Source organism: Penicillium maclennaniae, assembly GCF_028827695.1.
Source record: "Penicillium maclennaniae strain IBT 15551 chromosome Unknown utg000007l:1.0-4884863.0:1.0-4888362.0, whole genome shotgun sequence".
NCBI classification, from domain to species: Eukaryota; Fungi; Ascomycota; class Eurotiomycetes; order Eurotiales; family Aspergillaceae; genus Penicillium; species Penicillium maclennaniae.
The window spans coordinates 1,987,586-2,003,596 of record NW_026623219.1 but is presented as its reverse complement, the minus strand read 5'-3'; the positions used below and the strand labels follow the sequence as shown (position 1 = coordinate 2,003,596).

Sequence of the window (16,011 nt, the reverse complement as noted above, 5' to 3'; positions counted from 1 at the left end):
CCCCGGGCGCTCATGTGAAGGGGATCACAATCCTTCCAGGTGTATTAATATGGCTCCTTCCTGCGGGCAGACTTTTGACCGAGTTCATGAGGGACCTTTCTTTCTCGGCTCAATGTATTTTCGACATGGACCGACCAAACCTGTGTTCGAGACTCAGGGGAATTGAGCATCCCGAGGAGCAAAATCAACCATTCATTGAGCAATCAATACACGAAGATGGCAAAGAGGGACCAGATTATGACACGGCGAACGCTACAAGATTAGGATGTATTGCCGCCGTATCGATCGGCGGGATTCTCTCCCTTCTTTGCTTGATAGCCGGCGTTTACCTCCTCAGAACAAACCGGGCAACACTGGGGGCTTTGGTTCCTATCTCCACTTTTGGGCGGGAAGCCATGGCCCTTGCAATCAATATCATACTGGCACTCTGCACTGATGGTATAATGTTCGCGCATTCCGTCTCGCTACGATGGGCGTTGTATCACGAGGAACGCCTGGAATTCAACACCAATATCCGCCTGTTCACCAGCTCCAAAAAGTTTGGCCCGAACAGATGGTACGTAAACCTGGTAGCCCTAGCTTGTTTGATGCTATCATATGCCTCGTCCTCTGTTCTGCTGCTATCCGATCAAGCAGTTCCCCGCTCTGAGAGCGAAGACCAACTACCACTCCTGATTAACGCCACCGCTCTAGTAGCGCTGGGTGTAGGTGTCGCCGGTCAAGCCGTCATCGCCGCTTGGTGCATAGCCTCCAGTCACAAGTGGATTCCAACCTGGAGCTCGAATCCGCTCAACACCGCGTTGGCCGTGATGCAAAAAGGCGAAATCGCTCAACGTCCCGGAAGGTGTATGCTATCAATTCACCAGAGGCACGTGTCAAGCCAAGAGACATATCCTACAAGGCGGCAAGGAAATATGTTCCAAGTTCAAGTGATAGTAAGATACATTCTCGCGTTGCTGTGGTCAGTAGCTCTTCTGGCTATTGCGTGGCCTATCGCCATCGCGAGTATCTCCAAGTCTATCGGCAACGCCAGTGCTGCCGGCCAAAGCTCTCAGCCTTCTTGCTGGAGAGTTGGATTTGAATGGAATCAAAACGCTTTGGCGTGCTATCGGAACTACGTGACGCTTTCTTTGTCCCCGTATGCGAATGACCACAATCCGAATTCTGCATCGTTTTCGTACGGTACCGAGGCTGTACTTTGTGTTCTCTTTGTCTGCCTCGTCCAGGCTATTCAGACCGTTGCGTTGCACTGCTTGGAACTCGTCGTCAATTTGTCCAGAGATGAAGGCATTTGGCGACAAGCTTACAGTGAAACAAGGGAGGCCTCTGGTGCGCAATTGGCCACTAACCCGTTCCGTGCAGCCGCATCGAGCTGGGAGAATACTGTTCTATTCATAGCCAAAGCGTTGCTGCATTGGATTATTGGTCAGAGCCTGATTCCCTCCGTTACCCTTGAAGACACTAAAAAAGTCGAGTCACTTCTTTCCGCCTCTGTCGAAGACTCGCCGTTCAAGTACGGACTCCAGTTTGATATGGTATATCCCCGGTTGATATTATACGCCGTACTAGCCGTCCTAGTGTCCGCTTTCGCAACATATCTGGCTCTCAAGCGACCGAGAGGCTATCAACCTGCCGCTCTGGGGCATCTGCAGACACTGGTGGATCTCATCGATGATTGGAAGACAGACCAGAACGGCCGAATGTGGTGGGGGGATAAAACTCAAGTGGGGGATGGCCAGGTACGGCATGCTGGAACATGCTGGGATAGGACAGTTCTTGGGCCGATACTTCCTTCTAAGTATGCGGGTTATTGATCTGAAGCTATCATCCTTGGCGTTAACTCATTAGCTCCTTGTGAATTTCCCATAATAGTACCGAGTTGTAGGCCGTAGCTCGCTCTACTGGAACATTACTTGCTGAGGAAAACGAGTTCCACAAAAAGATTTGGGTCGCAACATTACTGAAGAAATCTCATCTGTGAAACTTTGCAAGCTTCTACCATTATTTGCGAACTTCTATTCGCTGCATTCTCCAGGGCTAAATCTTGGCTTAGGTTTCACCCTTCAGACCCTGTTCCTCTTTGATCAAGTTCACCAGGCGCTCTCCCACAACGGTACCCATCAAGTCATATCCCATGGCGGTAAGATGCAATCCATCATCAAACATCTCCCTCTGGAAGGCCTCCGTGGCAGAATGATAGGGGATCTTGCTATGTAAATCAATGACACGGCTATGCCAAATTAGTGAACTTTCCCGAGAAATAACATGTCCGATAGACTCACAGTTGCTCAGACTCGCGTCTCAGAATGTGAGAGTTTAGAGTATTCCGTTTTTTATCCAGGCTGTCAACTTTGGCCGCACATTCAGGTACCGTCATAGCGAGAACCTTTGCGCCACTTGAAAGCGCCACATTCCAGCAGTCTTCTAAGGCGTGGTAGATCTGGTCGACTCTGTGTCCGACTCCCAAGTCACTTAGAAAGAAGATCATTTCTTTAGCCAACACACGGAACTCGTCTACGAAGACGAATGAGCTTACTTGGTTCCCCCGAGTATGATTATCCAGTCAAATTGTGTGTTCGCACATTGATCTCGTATCCGAGGCAAGAATTCGCCTGCAGGGTGTATCACCTCATCGCCCGGAAGCCCGTCCACCTCGAGGTGGATTTTGGTGGTTGGGAATTCAGCTTCGAGGAAAGCCGTAAGTTTGATCGCGTATGAGTGATACTCGAGTCCGTAGCGATGATAACCTGAAGTGAGGGAGTCGCCAAAGCACAAAATGGAGAGTTTCTCCATTTTTCGAATTGTAGCGGTGAGTGTGGGGGGTTTCAAGAAAAATTGGTGTCCTCTGGGAGGGGTGTTGCAATGTGGGCGGCTTCTTTTCTTTCAATGCTGGCGCTAACGCTTAGAGCCTCTGACGCCTCGAGCTGCACGAAAGTGACATAAGCCATATGCTGGCTTCCGATGGCTCTACTTGATCTAGACTGTGCTGCTTCGTACGACCCCATGAGTCATATCTCCAATACGAGAAGCTTCTACAGTAGACTTCCAAAACAGACTACTGAGGCACACACACTTTGTTTTCTCGGTTCGTACCCAAGACCACGCTAATCCATTTATGAATATTGCGCAAATAGTCATTCTTTAAGAATAGATAATCCTTCATTCTACAACGACCGCATCACGTGTAAACGTACTTTACGAGGAACTTCTATACACTCGGTTTTGTGCACCTCCATACCCTAACATCTATCTTAGCACCGCTATATATCAATGAACTGCTAGAATATATGGCTGCATCCTTCTTGAGATTGACATGGCCGAACTCCGAGATTGCTACCATTATTGTGCCGGAAAGATTGTTGACGCTTTCTCTTTATCGATTCCGAATGGAGCGCAGGCTAGCATCATCAACGAGTACCTTGTCGTTCATTACATTCCTCCTGTCTCCGTTTCAAGGGGTAAAACAGACCATGATATTGCAACTGGTGAGAATGCATTGGCTTTATAATCGAGGGCCTGGAGGGTCAATACTGATGCTTCTGATGCGCGAACGTGAAGCGTGCTGGCATAGATAGCTCGCCGGTCTCCTTAGTCTCTGCCAGTCCTGTCAGAGTATACGAGCCATTCACTGTGGATACTGCTCAGACTCTGGTTGCAGCTGATTCGCAGAAATATCCAGATCCTGAGGCTTTTCCCGAGCATGCCTGTCCATGATATTACTGGGACATTTATGTGGCGCGATGCGATATGCGTCGAACCAAAACTACAGTTTGTAGGCGATCACTAGTGTTATGTACGCAAAATACTGGTGGCAGATCACCATGCACACATTCTTTGCTGACCTCTGGGGCTTGGCTGGATCTTTCTCTCAAGAGGGGCAGTTCTTTAAGTGACCTCTACTGCGGACTCCGTACCTAGATATCATCTTCTGACGCTACGAAGTAGACGAAGTAGTAAATACCAATTGTGATCGAATTACGTTGATTCTCATTCTCTATCACCATGAATCAGCGATTGCAATAACTTTTCCACGATGCGCTACGGAATTTGTTCTTGTACGCAGAGAGTCGATATTCCTAGTCAGGGGCTCGGTTCAGCTCGGAGTGGGTCAGCCTGCGGATCTGGAATGTTGATCATCAACACAAGAGATTTCAGATCGGCGAACCGTACAGTAGGGCACCAATAGCGCCAAAATCGGTGTATTGTGTCTTGATCTCGATGCACCGTCGTATAGAAGATCATAGATACTATTGGTTGTGAGGATCTTACCCCCAATCTTAGCGTGAAGAATGAGCTGCGCCGAACTGAAAATCAATCAATCTAAGACACTGTGCGCCAAAGTTTTGAAGTTTTGCAGATCACAAATTATTGTTTACTTTAGGGGACCCGATGTTGACGCATTCAAATATTCCGCTGTCACGATGTTCTCGTCCTGCGATCGTTTAACCTCTCGTTTACTACAAATTGTCAATTATGAGACTCTCCCTTTCCATCGCCCTGCTATCCATCGCAGGATCAGCGATTGCTGAGGAAGCCATTATCGGTGGAACTCAGGCCGCAAAAGGAGAATTCCCTTACCAAGTTTCTCTTCAAACCAGCTCCCACAAATGCGGTGGATCTATCATCGATAAAGATCACATCCTAACTGCCGCTCACTGCGTGGATGGGCTATCCGCAGATCGCCTGAGGATTCGGGCGGGTTCAAACCAGCACGCCTCGGGTGGGAAGCTGGTCAAGGTGGCTAAAGTCACGCAACACTCGGAATTCGACGCGAAAACAATTAAAAATGACATCGCTGTTCTCAAGTTGGCCTCGAGCCTGGAATTTGGGTCTACTATCTCGGCTGTGGAACTTCCATCCTCGGCGGACGATACGCCGCAGGTGGGGACCAGGTGCTCTGTCACTGGCTGGGGGAGTACCTCCGCTGGAGGAGGCTCTATTCCTGCAAACCTCTTGGTCGCGTACGTCAACATTGTTGACCACGAGAAATGCGTAGAGGAATATGTGGATCGCCATCAAGTTGATGACTCCATGATCTGTGCCGGTGTCAAATTTGGAGGAAAGGATGCCTGCCAGGGAGACAGCGGTGGTCCACTTGTTGATTCTAGCACTAAGAAGCAGGTTGGAGTTGTTTCGTGGGGCTTTGGATGTGGAAAACACAGCCATGATGGTGTTTATGCTAGCACCGCGGCTTATCTTGATTGGATTCAGGAGGCCGTTCAAGCAGACTAGATCCATTGGAAAGACAAAAATACCACATGTTTGTTGGTAATTCTCCAAAAATGATCGAAGAGGTCTTCCCACGAGCTTAAAGCGTCATCTCTGCCCGTGTATATTACTCTTGCCAATGGCCTTCGCTTCTCGATCGGAAAATGTGCGCAGAATATAATTCACGAGGAGGCGACTCTAAGAGTCATCATGTTCATCTCTTTGCCACCTCAAGATGTTCTAAATGTGAACTAGATTAGCCTATCGGTATTAGTCTTCTACAAAAGCAATACAACTGCTGTCATGTAAGAAGTAGATAATTGAAGGCGATACGAGGCATGAAAGGCGAGTGGGCATGGAGAAAGCCAGATCGCCAGATCTCCCCCCACCCCTTCGAGATGCCTGGAACATTCCATGGGCCTATACGGTACCCTGCAATGACTCATTAGAGACGAAACCCCAGTACATTTTATACCGCGATAGGGCTAGGCATGCGTTGTTTTAACAACCCAATACGGATTAGCGTGGTTTCGGGTACGGACCGAGAAACAAAGCGTGAGTGTCGGGGGCTAAACTGTTTTCGAATTCTACTGTATTGGGGCATAGAAGTGGCTTCGCTGCCGTGAAAATGTCCCAAACGCCATAATATTCAGACATGCAAGATCGGTTCTAAGACCCGAAAGTATTCGATACAGACAAAACGCCAGTCCGAATTTGCACCAGTACCGGCGGCAAATATCGATTAAAAGAAAGCGACCAATATGCAACCAGATCTTCTTTTCCACACCCATCCCGCCTCAAGCAGCTTATGAACAGGATCAACCTGCAGTCTAAAGCCCCTCAGATACTCCCAGCCTCCTTCTCAGCATCAAAAACAACCGGTCCATTTTCCCGTCTCGCCTTCAACCACTTCAGCAAAGCCCAAGAAGCAGTAACAGCCCAGAACACCAGATTAGTTAGATCAACCCACACCGCGTGTCGCATGCGATTAATTTTGCTCGCATCTCCCAACTCGCTTGTAGTGGTAGTCGAAGATGTAGTCGTGTCCCTCTTACCCGATTCCGAACTCGAGTCCGAAACATAAATCCCAATGTATAGCTTCCCAAAGATACCGAAAAGCGTCAACCAAAGCACACAAAGCACAAACTCCCAAGCAAAGCGCGGCAGCTGCAATTTCGCGCTAGGTCTATAATTGACCTTCTTCGTCAGGAACGGAACAATCATATAAATAGCCGCAGTGCTAGTTGCTAGGAAGCCGACGATGAGCGCGAAGACCCATCTGGCGTGCCAGGTATCCTTGGCTTTGTCATGGTGCACGTCTTGGCCGTAGAGGCCTATCACTGCGAGACCGAAGACGAATTGGAAGAAGCGGAGGGCGGAGATGACCATGCCCATTACTTTGGAGCCTTTGCTGATGGGCTCTGAGGGAGGTTGGTAGGAGACATTGGAGCCTGGGGCGACACCCGGGGGTATTCGGTCATTGGGTAGGGTTGGGGGTATTCGGGGTAGACGGAAGGATCCTGGAATTGTTGGGCTTGTTTTTTGGCGCGGTGCTTCTTGGCCTCGGAGAAGCCAAGTTTGAGAAGTTTGACTGCGATGAAGGACATGGTGGTAGTTGGCCCGTCGCTTGAATGAATGTAGATGTAGATGTAGATGTAGATGTAGGTGTAGATGAGGATGAAGATGCAGGACGAGAAATGTAAGTGAAGCGTTCAAACAAGAGACAATGCGTGAAGTAATAAGAGATCGTCGATGTATGTAGAACCAGATGTAGGAGGCGTATGTATTGTGTTGCGAGGAACCAACAGTATAGTCGAGGAGGCAGCCTGGCCAGACCAAAACGAGTAGTGAAAAGTGAAGAGTGTATAATGAAGAGAGAATAGTGAATAGAAACAATGAAAGTCTATTCCGACGGGGTCATCAACCAGGATGACGCAGGCACAAAGAAAGGCTGAGTTTGAGTAAAGAAAGATAGAAAGGAAACAAAAAGATAGAAGACAAAAAGATCGTTGGTGGTTTCTGATCTCTGGTTCCAATGCTCTGTCCTTGAAGCTTTATACAACTCGACTCAACATGACCATCCGGATCAGGCTGCATACAAAGGTCGATTGTTACTATTTTCTACTTGCGCCCAGGCCAGCTTGAAACTACGTTCCCGTACATTCTGTGAGTGCTGGCGGTTCGCCCTACGAAGTCCGCCATGTTGGTTGTTCCTCCTCTTCGCTCCTCCAAAGGTTTCTCAGCGGTCAAAGAAAAATGAAACACGCCACAGAAGTTCAGACTAAAATAAACACATGTACAGGTGGTAACTTGTGATGCCACGAGGCGCGAGTGTCGGCGTGGTCTGGCCCTTCATGTCGCGCGCGCTAATGAAGGGGATTGTTGTTTCATCTAGTCGTGTTCTTTTGGACAGCCACGAGCCAATAAATCAGCCAAGAGTCTAATGCTAATTTGGTTGTCTTCGATGCAGGGTATTCACAAGCTGATTGGACTGTATTTTCAGGTCCAGAGCTCGCTGTTGCTAAGACTAGCTGGGAAAGATCTACAAGATTAGAGAGATTATTGCACATATGCACATTGCCCTACATGACTTTCTGTCGTTACAATTACATGAATACCCACGTATAGAACCCCGCTGAATGAATCCGCCTATTCAATATGCTTGAGAAGGGAATTCCAGAGGCAAAACTTCGTGACGCCCAGTCTGAATTCGACCAAAACCCACAGAGACACGACAAGGAAGCTGATCGCAATCAGATGAATTGTCAGGCCGGCCGACTCGTCCCAGCTTCTGTCGCATCTCCTGCCGGTACCGGTCTGGCAATATTGGCCGGGGGAGGGAGTGGGGGTTTAAGCTCAGACGGGGATGCAGCGTCCGGGCCGGGGATGGATCCCAGCTCATCGTCGTCGTACTCGTGGCTGTATTCGTCGTCATGGAGGCCTGAACCGGCCGCGGAGGAGTGATCGACCGAGGCTCGATCATAACCTTGTTGATAGGAGTGCTGTGACGCATTCTTCGCGTTTTTGGGCGCCTTCTTGGTCTTGCGGCCCTTCATCTTGGCCTTTTCGAGAAGACGCTTTTTCTCGGCTAGACGCTTGCGCTCCTTCCGATCTTTGATCTCATACTGGCGAATGAGAGCTTCCGGCGGGTGGCCGAAGATACTCTCGTATTCACAAAACTCGCAGATCCAGATGTCTTCCAGTGCTGGGGGGTGGTGAATGTTTGTGTATTGCTGTTGGATTTTGCGTTGACGCGCTGCCAAAGCATAAATACTGCCTGGGGATCGCTTCTTCTTGCGACCAACAGAGCCCTGTTCTCCTGCAGGTGGGGGCTGAGTACTCGGTGAGGTCTGCCCATGCATCTGAGACATGTTTGGGCTCGTCTGTGTTCCTGTGGAGTAACCATGAGGGTTGGAAGAAGTCGGGGCAAGTGGAGAAGTAGGTGAACGGTGAGGAAGAGAATAATTACGCTGCATTGCCATTCCTTTTGAGGAATCGGACTCGCAGGTAAATGTGAACTGGGTCTTGGTAGGGGTGGTGTGGTTCTCCTGGTCAAGCAAGCTCACATTGCTGGGACCTCGGGTTGGAGACGACAGGGTGGCCGCGTTTGCAATCGCAGTCGAAATGATACCTTGGTCAGATGATTCGCCTGATAACAAGTAAGCACTTGTCCGTGTCTACTAGAGCAGAGGCACTGGCAACGAACCAATGCCCCATTGCAAGACTTACCAGGTCCTGGAGACGACAGATCTCGCCGACTTGGTGCTCGCGTATTCATCCAAGCATTCTGAGCATTCGCGGACAACGGATTTCTCCCGCTGTTACTGCGTGTACTCCGGCCCAAACGCCCTCTACCAGATCCCGATATGCCACTTCCCAACGGTGAAGCAGGGTTTCCACTTCCATAATAAGTGCCAGTACTGCCATCGCTGACTGGAGGATTCGAGTTGGCCAATCCCATGCTCGCAAACTCCGGTGACAGAGCAGAATGATGGCCGTTCATATTCCCGGGCGTGGGAATCTTCCGTTTCTTTTTGTTATTTGTGTTTTCAAAAGCGTCATACCCGTCCGGACCAGCCGAGGACTTTGCACCGTCTCTACCAGCAAACACCTGGGGTTGTGAACTCGGCGAGAGAGAACCTCGAAACCCAGCACTCCGGCGTACGACTACCGGTCCGTCTTCATCCCCACTATCCAGTTCCACCGCGGTCTCGAACTCTTGGTCCGCCTCCGGGGTTAGCTCGTGTCTATCCGTCTCGATGGTCTGCCGCACGTAGGCTTTGGAGTGGGTCACCACCTCCTCCGAGTCTCCGGAGACACCGTAGAATATCTGCGACGCCGGGGGCGTTGGTGGATAGTGGATATCTTCGGCGGCGTCAGTGGACAGACGAGAGCGCAGGGTACGTTTAGGGAGCGGTCGGATGAGACGATCGGGGTAGACGAGAGAAGGTGTGTCAGGGGCCGAGTTGAACGTCCCGTCTGAACGAGTGCATTCCACGTCAGTAACCGAACAAGTAGCAGACCATTGTGCTCATGAGGCTGGAGCCTTGTAGAACCTTCCGAGGACGAAGGGCCCCTTGGGGTGTGCGAATGGACGTACTCAATGTGGCAGTCATCATGCAAGTTCACACTCGCCCTCAACCACAGCTATACAGCTATATGGATGAGTTGAAGCCAGCCCACTTCCTTTCTGATCAGTAATCCCCCCCTCCGCTGATATTGTAGAGATTGAGCCAGCAACACGGAGATCTGATTCAAGTATTGGGGAGCAACGCGGGTTCGGAGAATACTGGGACCCAAAGCATGGTCAGCGAACATCGAGACAAAACAGCCAGGCGCGAGTTTTCAGGCATCGGAGGATAGTAGTGAGGTCGGTAGGGTCTTAGTGCCTTCTCGGGCCCTGACCAAGCTACCTCGGTGTTCCACAGGGAGGATGGTGCACGTACCCACAACAAATGCAACTATTTAGCACGAAGAAAATAAGAAATAATAAGGTTGTGGAGAGGACCCAGAGCAAAGATGAGAAATCCCAGCTCGAACACCCAAAAGCCCGAACAAGCCAACGGGACAAGATGATGCGGAGGGGTTAAGATGTGAAGCGAAATGCCAGCGAGTCACGGGAATTCGGAACACTTTCACGCTAACCTCTTTGGGTCATCTGGGCACCCAACCGGCTTCCCAGGGCTCTACCATTACGTGTCTGCTATTTGACAGGAGCAAACAAACCGGAACGGTGTCTATGTGCTGTATTTGCCTTCACTCGCTTTTCTCGGATTGCTCTGTTTTGACCGGTCTATCTGCTGTGCTCCCGCTTCCTGGACGCTGCCGAACAGCGGGGTGTCAGCAGAGGGGAAGTCGATCCGGAAAGTACTTCACATGAGCTGGGATCGCGATACCTACGTGCTTTGAAGTTGAATTTCGTTGGATGACGTTGGGCTACGAAGTGAGGAAAGGACTTGGAGTCGCTGTACCTGCATGGCTGGTTCAAAGGCTAGCCCAGTGCCTTGCGTGAGACTGCCCGGCGCAAGAGATTGGAACAAGTCCTGTCGGTCCCCTGTGCCACCCTCGCGCTCTTTCGTCATGGAATATCGAATCTTACACGTTGATGGCCGAAAGCGAGAGACTGGCAGTCGACACCATGACATAGCGAGGCCGATCGCATTGTGCTGAAGCGCCCTCAACCGCGGAGACTCACGCGCATGGCCCTTGAAGGAGCTGCAGACGTGAACAATTAACCAACTGATAATACGCAGCAGCTTCTCGCAGGACTCCTCCCCAATCCACCGTGCAGCTTGAGCCGTCCCCACCTCGAGCTCACCCGGTTGCCCTTGCGGCCTACGTCCGGATCTTGCGTCTCGGAGATAATCAATCCGATATAAGGAGACTTTGAGGTTTTCTTTTTTTTTCCACAGAAATGATGGCTATCAGGCAAAACGGTTGCCGTGCCGGTGAAGGGGGCGAACGTAGGCAAGCAAGAATGAGGAAAGGATCTGGAACGCCACCGGCAATGTTCGACAATAGAATTACGGCAGAGAATAATCGTAGCAATAGAGAAAATGATTTCACACAGGTCTCATAACAAGATGGAAGACGGGCAAAGATAGAAAGATGTAAAAAGGCTCGCGTCGAGAGGCGTCAGAGCGGGGAAGGACGGGCGACTGGACTTTTGGAGTCCCGTTCCGGCGCTTTTCTCCTTCTCTTCTCCTCTGCCCCCGCCAATTCCTGCACTCCTGACTATGTAGTCATCGGGCTCTTCCTCGAGCCTGTTGACGCCTTGCTACAGTTCCATCTGCGATTTCCAATCGTCCGCCTCTTTCTTCGAGGAGCTCTCAATCGCGTGGAGCTCCTTCGCAACCGGTTCTGCTCGAGGTGCCTTGCTCAGCACTGTTACTCCTGCTCGAGATCCTGGTTGAATCTCTGTGAATTCTTTGTGAATTCTCTGTGATTCTTTCAAATCCAATCTATACCTCTATATCTCACCATACCTACCGTTTTCCGCCGATCCACCATGTCGCCTCGTCGCTCCTCGCGAGCTCGCACCACCCAGCCCTCTCCTGTCCTCCTCCAACACACCCACTCCTCTAGTTCCTCTGCCTCCCTCACCCGCGAAAGAAGTACTCGCTCAAATCATAAAAACCCTTCTCCTCAGGGTTCATCGGGACATCGCTCCCAGTCCATTGAAGACGCCGAAAGTGGCTCTAGAGCCGACCTCCCGCACACGCGCACGCGCCAGCGCGCCCGAGATGACGATGACGAACCTCCTCGCGAGGATGATGAGGAGGACCCCGAAGATGATGAAGAGGAGGAAGTGACTCGATGTATTTGTGGACAGCAGGAATACCCAGGCTTGCCTCTTTCCCGCCGCGAAGCTCTGAGTCGCGGTGCCATCAAGTTGGAGGGCCACCCAGCCACGGACTCCTCCGACATGCTGCCCGATGATATCGGGAGCATGTTCATTCAATGCGACTCATGTAAGGTCTGGCAACACGGTGGTTGTGTGGGCATCATGGATGAAGAGACGAGCCCCGACGAATATTTCTGCGAGGAGTGCCGGAAGGATTTGCATACGATCCGGGATGAAGTCAATGGGTAAGTTAGAGACGAGCCTCTTACACTTAGTCCCAAGATATTTTTGCATCTGGCTTGCGGCTTTGCTTGGTCGTTCGTCTGATTTGAGCTCCGGTCGTCTGGGTGGATTGCTCTGCCCATGGCTACTCGAATCGCTTTTCTGTTTTGTGCGGAAATCGCAGACAATGGCAAAGCCGCGGCAAATCCTTTGTCTTTATTTTCCTCCTTTCAATCACCGCGTGCAAGTTCTTTCGAGGGCGAATTTACTGACAGCCCGGCAGCTCGCGTTCCTCAACCTACCTTCCCGTTGCGCCGGTCACATCACCGGCGCCGTCCTCTCGCGCTTCTTCGAGGGAAGCTTCCCGACGCTCGAAAGACCCTAAACAACGTCTAAGTGAAGGCGCAGCGAATGCCAAACGGCGGTCGACTATGAACAGCCGGGATGCCGCCTACGACGAAGAAGAACTGATTCGGCGAGCCATTGAGGAGAGTAAACATGAGCACGGAACTCCGGACGACGATGAGACTACACGTCGGACCAAGCGGAGTCGAAGTGAAAGTGAACCGTGAGTGTTCCTGGGTTCAATCCAATCTGCCCTGTCTTGCTGACAATTGTTGTCCTCCAGAAACAGACAAGGTTCTAAGCGCCCTCGAACCACCTCTCCATCGCCAACTGCCGTATCGAAGCAAGGTATCTCAGCCTCGCAAGCTCCGTCCGATGACGAATCTAAGTCCAAATCAACGAACGGAACCCGGCGACAAAGGGCCAATTCCCGAGGCCAGCGTGAGAAAGAGCCTCCCCAAGAACCCGAAGAAGTAGAGCCGGAGGTCCCAGAGACTATCATTCGCCGCAAAGAGAGGTCGAACCGGCGCAAAGGAGATGGTGAGATCCGAAGCTTTCAACAACAATCGACGTCTTTTAATTAACTTATACTCTTCTAGAATCCGAGCAAGAAACTGGATCTCCCACGAAGACAGCACCGATCGAGCTCGAACCGGCTCAAGCAAGCCCGAATACCCCAACACCACAAGAGCCGCCGCCTGCTCGCCCCTCGACGCGCAAATCCGGGCGACCCCCAGCGCGCCGAGGCGGCCGTGTCCGAAATAACCAATACACAAAAGGCAGCGACGTCAATGGCACTGGCACCGAATCACCCCGCCGTGGCCATTCCCACGAAATCGGCGCCGATTCACCACGAGTAGGATATATCGGGATGAACGGAGCCCACATGAACGGCGGAGACACAGGACGCCCAAGCAAGCCACGACATATGCACCCACAGCGAACAACAATGAACGAGATGAAGCGACGAGTAGCCGCCATTCTTGAATTCATTTCTCGCATGCAAGTCGAAATGGCCGTTACCGGCGAGAACTCTTCCACGCCAACAGGCAGCAACGGCGACCGCACACAAGGCCTGCTTCTAAAATCTATGGTCGAGCAGATCGAGCAATCCATGCCTATGCCCAGCGACGGCGAGTCCGCCGCCGAAGACGAGCCGCACGAGAAAGACTTTCATGAATTAAGCAGCGTGGAGATGATGGACGTGCTCACGCGCCACCTTCTCAAGTGGCAGCAGGAGTTCGGCAAGTTCGGCGAGCGCTAGCTACGCCTTGTCGTGTCACCGGCCTGGTAATCCTGCCGGCTAATCATTATCATTCTCGGGCTGCTACAAGATACCCCTTTCCGCCGTTGTACATTAGAATTTGTGTCGGCGTCTATTCAATTTTTTTCTATTTGGCGGACTGGCGTTGCGTTGGTTGGTTTCATTTCTCGGGGATCGATGTGTAATGGCTAATCATATCGTGTTTGCACCATGAGTTTGACTGACTGTTGGTCCAATTTATGTCTTTCGAGGTTGAAAAAAAAAAACATTCCAAGGGTCAACTGATTATGCGCTTTCGAATATTCCGCGTGTTCATATCTGGTTTCCTATGGGTTTTGGGCGGTGTTTTGGAAAATCAGGCTCTAAATTTGGAGTTTTCTATAGGTTACATGGGTTGAACAACACTGCTCTTGTGTATATCATTATCTCCAGTCTTTTATCCAGACCGTAGACGTTAAATGTAGAATTGAAAGATCCCGGTGAGATTGAAGTTATCATCAGTTGCTCAAGAAGCACGGGATGGGGCCATATTTATAACTATCTGCTATGTTCCCGACTAAAAATTGCCCATTTACTGCATGTGCATATGCAATATATCCGATCCAATTCTCCATAGGTTCTTGAATAGAGCGTAGTCATTGCCCCGTCATTCTAACCCTAAAGCAGCTATTCTCTGGACGGGACTATCACAATTCTCTGTTCAGCAGACAGGGTCTGTTTCTTTTGCCCCTCTCATCCCACCAAGGATCAAAAACCCATGGAAGACCCCCGCGTCCCTGATAGTCGCACAACATGATCGAGACCATGCAGATCAATCTTGAATTTCTACGGCATCAAGGCCGACCTACATTGACCCTTCGTTAGCTCCTTTACCAGACATCGCTAATCAGGTTTACAGCAACGTTCCGCTAGACTCAGACTCTAGACATAAGTCTATCGTCCTGGCCTGTCATTGTATCGGGACTTCGTTAGGCATGCATTCAAGTATTTTTATATCAAGACACTTCATTTCAGGTTCCCCTCTACTATGGCTTTATACTAAAAGCTAAGAAGTAAGCGGGGGAGCCCCAAGGAAGTATCCAGTGAATTTTCAAGGCGCGAAATAAGAAAACGATAAAACTGGCCCGATGCAGTAACTTACAGGTCACGACATTGAAAAGCAGAACAGGTATCAGGTAAGCTTCTCGTTACTAATGTGTCTCCCCAAAATAGCCGACTGAAAACTTACTCCCAATCTCTTTTTCAAGGAAAGTGACGCGAAGTAGAATTCCACCAAAGATGAAGGGGAAGCCCACCAATTCAATCTCCTCATCATCACAATGAATTTCTCCATACAATGAAAATTCATGGAGTAATATATCATCGACACAAGGCTACGAAAGGATATTGTTTATTTTGAGTTGATAATATACTATTCCAGGCCTCTGCACCTTAAACAGGCCGAATATCCATCCCATCATCTACAAATTCTAGCTAGATTCGTAAGCTCATGGAATTGGTTTCGGTCGATGGCAAGGATCCGATCGATCCCAAAAGATGACGTAGACGCTGGAGCTGGCGCATATGCATGGGAGAAGAGAACGGGAAAAGAGAAAAAACGATATACAGCACCATGAACGAGCCAATTGCAATATTAAAGTTACTACAGCTACGATCGTCCATTGGAAAAGAGGGTTTCTCGATTTTGGGCTTGGAATATTCACGTACGGGGACCCAATTGCTGTCTAAAGGAGGGAGGACTAGGGGTAATAGTTGGGCAGCTGTGTAGAACCAAAGTACGAGATGTGAAACCCATCACGCCACGTCTCATGTTCCTAGGCAGCTGCAGGTGCAGCAATCTGCTCTTATTTTTTTTTTTTCACTTTCCCGCAGAAATTGAATTCTTACATTACAGGAAGCAAAATACATGATACGTCCAGATCACTTTCAAGCTCTGATTCATTGGCATTATCGCTTAGGTACAGGAGGACACATACATACAACATACAAGTCATATTTCAAATTCTCAACCCTCGCCCAAAAAAAGAAAAAAAATCAAGCCGTCATTGGAAAGGAAATCGTAAGACAAAGGAAATAATAAATCACACTATTCTTAAAGACCTGAACCCAGGGGTATCCACGTCACTAA

General features: G+C 50.0%; 6 protein-coding genes across 6 annotated transcripts; 3 read left to right on the top strand and 3 right to left on the bottom strand.

Moving 5' to 3' along the window:
- Positions 1 to 125: 125 nt before the first annotated feature.
- Positions 126 to 1,814, top strand: N7477_007967 (uncharacterized protein; the record flags this gene model as incomplete). The annotated part of the gene is made up of 1 exon (XM_056969630.1): positions 126 to 1,814. The coding sequence occupies one exon, from the start codon at positions 126 to 128 to the stop codon at positions 1,812 to 1,814; it is 1,689 nt and encodes a 562-aa protein (XP_056819662.1).
- Positions 1,815 to 2,049: 235 nt separating this feature from the next.
- N7477_007966 (SGNH/GDSL hydrolase family protein) lies at positions 2,050 to 2,793 on the bottom strand (the record flags this gene model as incomplete). Its single annotated transcript, XM_056969629.1, has 3 exons — positions 2,050 to 2,230; positions 2,283 to 2,514; positions 2,583 to 2,793. The coding sequence occupies 3 exons, from the start codon at positions 2,791 to 2,793 to the stop codon at positions 2,050 to 2,052; spliced, it is 624 nt and encodes a 207-aa protein (XP_056819661.1).
- Positions 2,794 to 4,473: 1,680 nt separating this feature from the next.
- Positions 4,474 to 5,232, top strand: N7477_007965 (serine protease; the record flags this gene model as incomplete). The annotated part of the gene is made up of 1 exon (XM_056969628.1): positions 4,474 to 5,232. One exon carries the CDS (start codon positions 4,474 to 4,476, stop codon positions 5,230 to 5,232), a length of 759 nt encoding a protein of 252 aa, XP_056819660.1.
- Positions 5,233 to 6,048: 816 nt separating this feature from the next.
- On the bottom strand, positions 6,049 to 6,815 carry N7477_007964 (MARVEL domain-containing protein; the record flags this gene model as incomplete). The annotated part of the gene is made up of 2 exons (XM_056969627.1): positions 6,049 to 6,619; positions 6,670 to 6,815. 2 exons carry the CDS (start codon positions 6,813 to 6,815, stop codon positions 6,049 to 6,051), a joined length of 717 nt encoding a protein of 238 aa, XP_056819659.1.
- A 1,158-nt stretch (positions 6,816 to 7,973) lies between these two features.
- On the bottom strand, positions 7,974 to 9,824 carry N7477_007963 (uncharacterized protein; the record flags this gene model as incomplete). Its single annotated transcript, XM_056969626.1, has 3 exons — positions 7,974 to 8,857; positions 8,938 to 9,687; positions 9,809 to 9,824. The coding sequence occupies 3 exons, from the start codon at positions 9,822 to 9,824 to the stop codon at positions 7,974 to 7,976; spliced, it is 1,650 nt and encodes a 549-aa protein (XP_056819658.1).
- Positions 9,825 to 11,716: 1,892 nt separating this feature from the next.
- N7477_007962 (uncharacterized protein) lies at positions 11,717 to 13,883 on the top strand (the record flags this gene model as incomplete). The annotated part of the gene is made up of 4 exons (XM_056969625.1): positions 11,717 to 12,297; positions 12,558 to 12,842; positions 12,903 to 13,159; positions 13,219 to 13,883. 4 exons carry the CDS (start codon positions 11,717 to 11,719, stop codon positions 13,881 to 13,883), a joined length of 1,788 nt encoding a protein of 595 aa, XP_056819657.1.
- Positions 13,884 to 16,011: the final 2,128 nt, after the last annotated feature.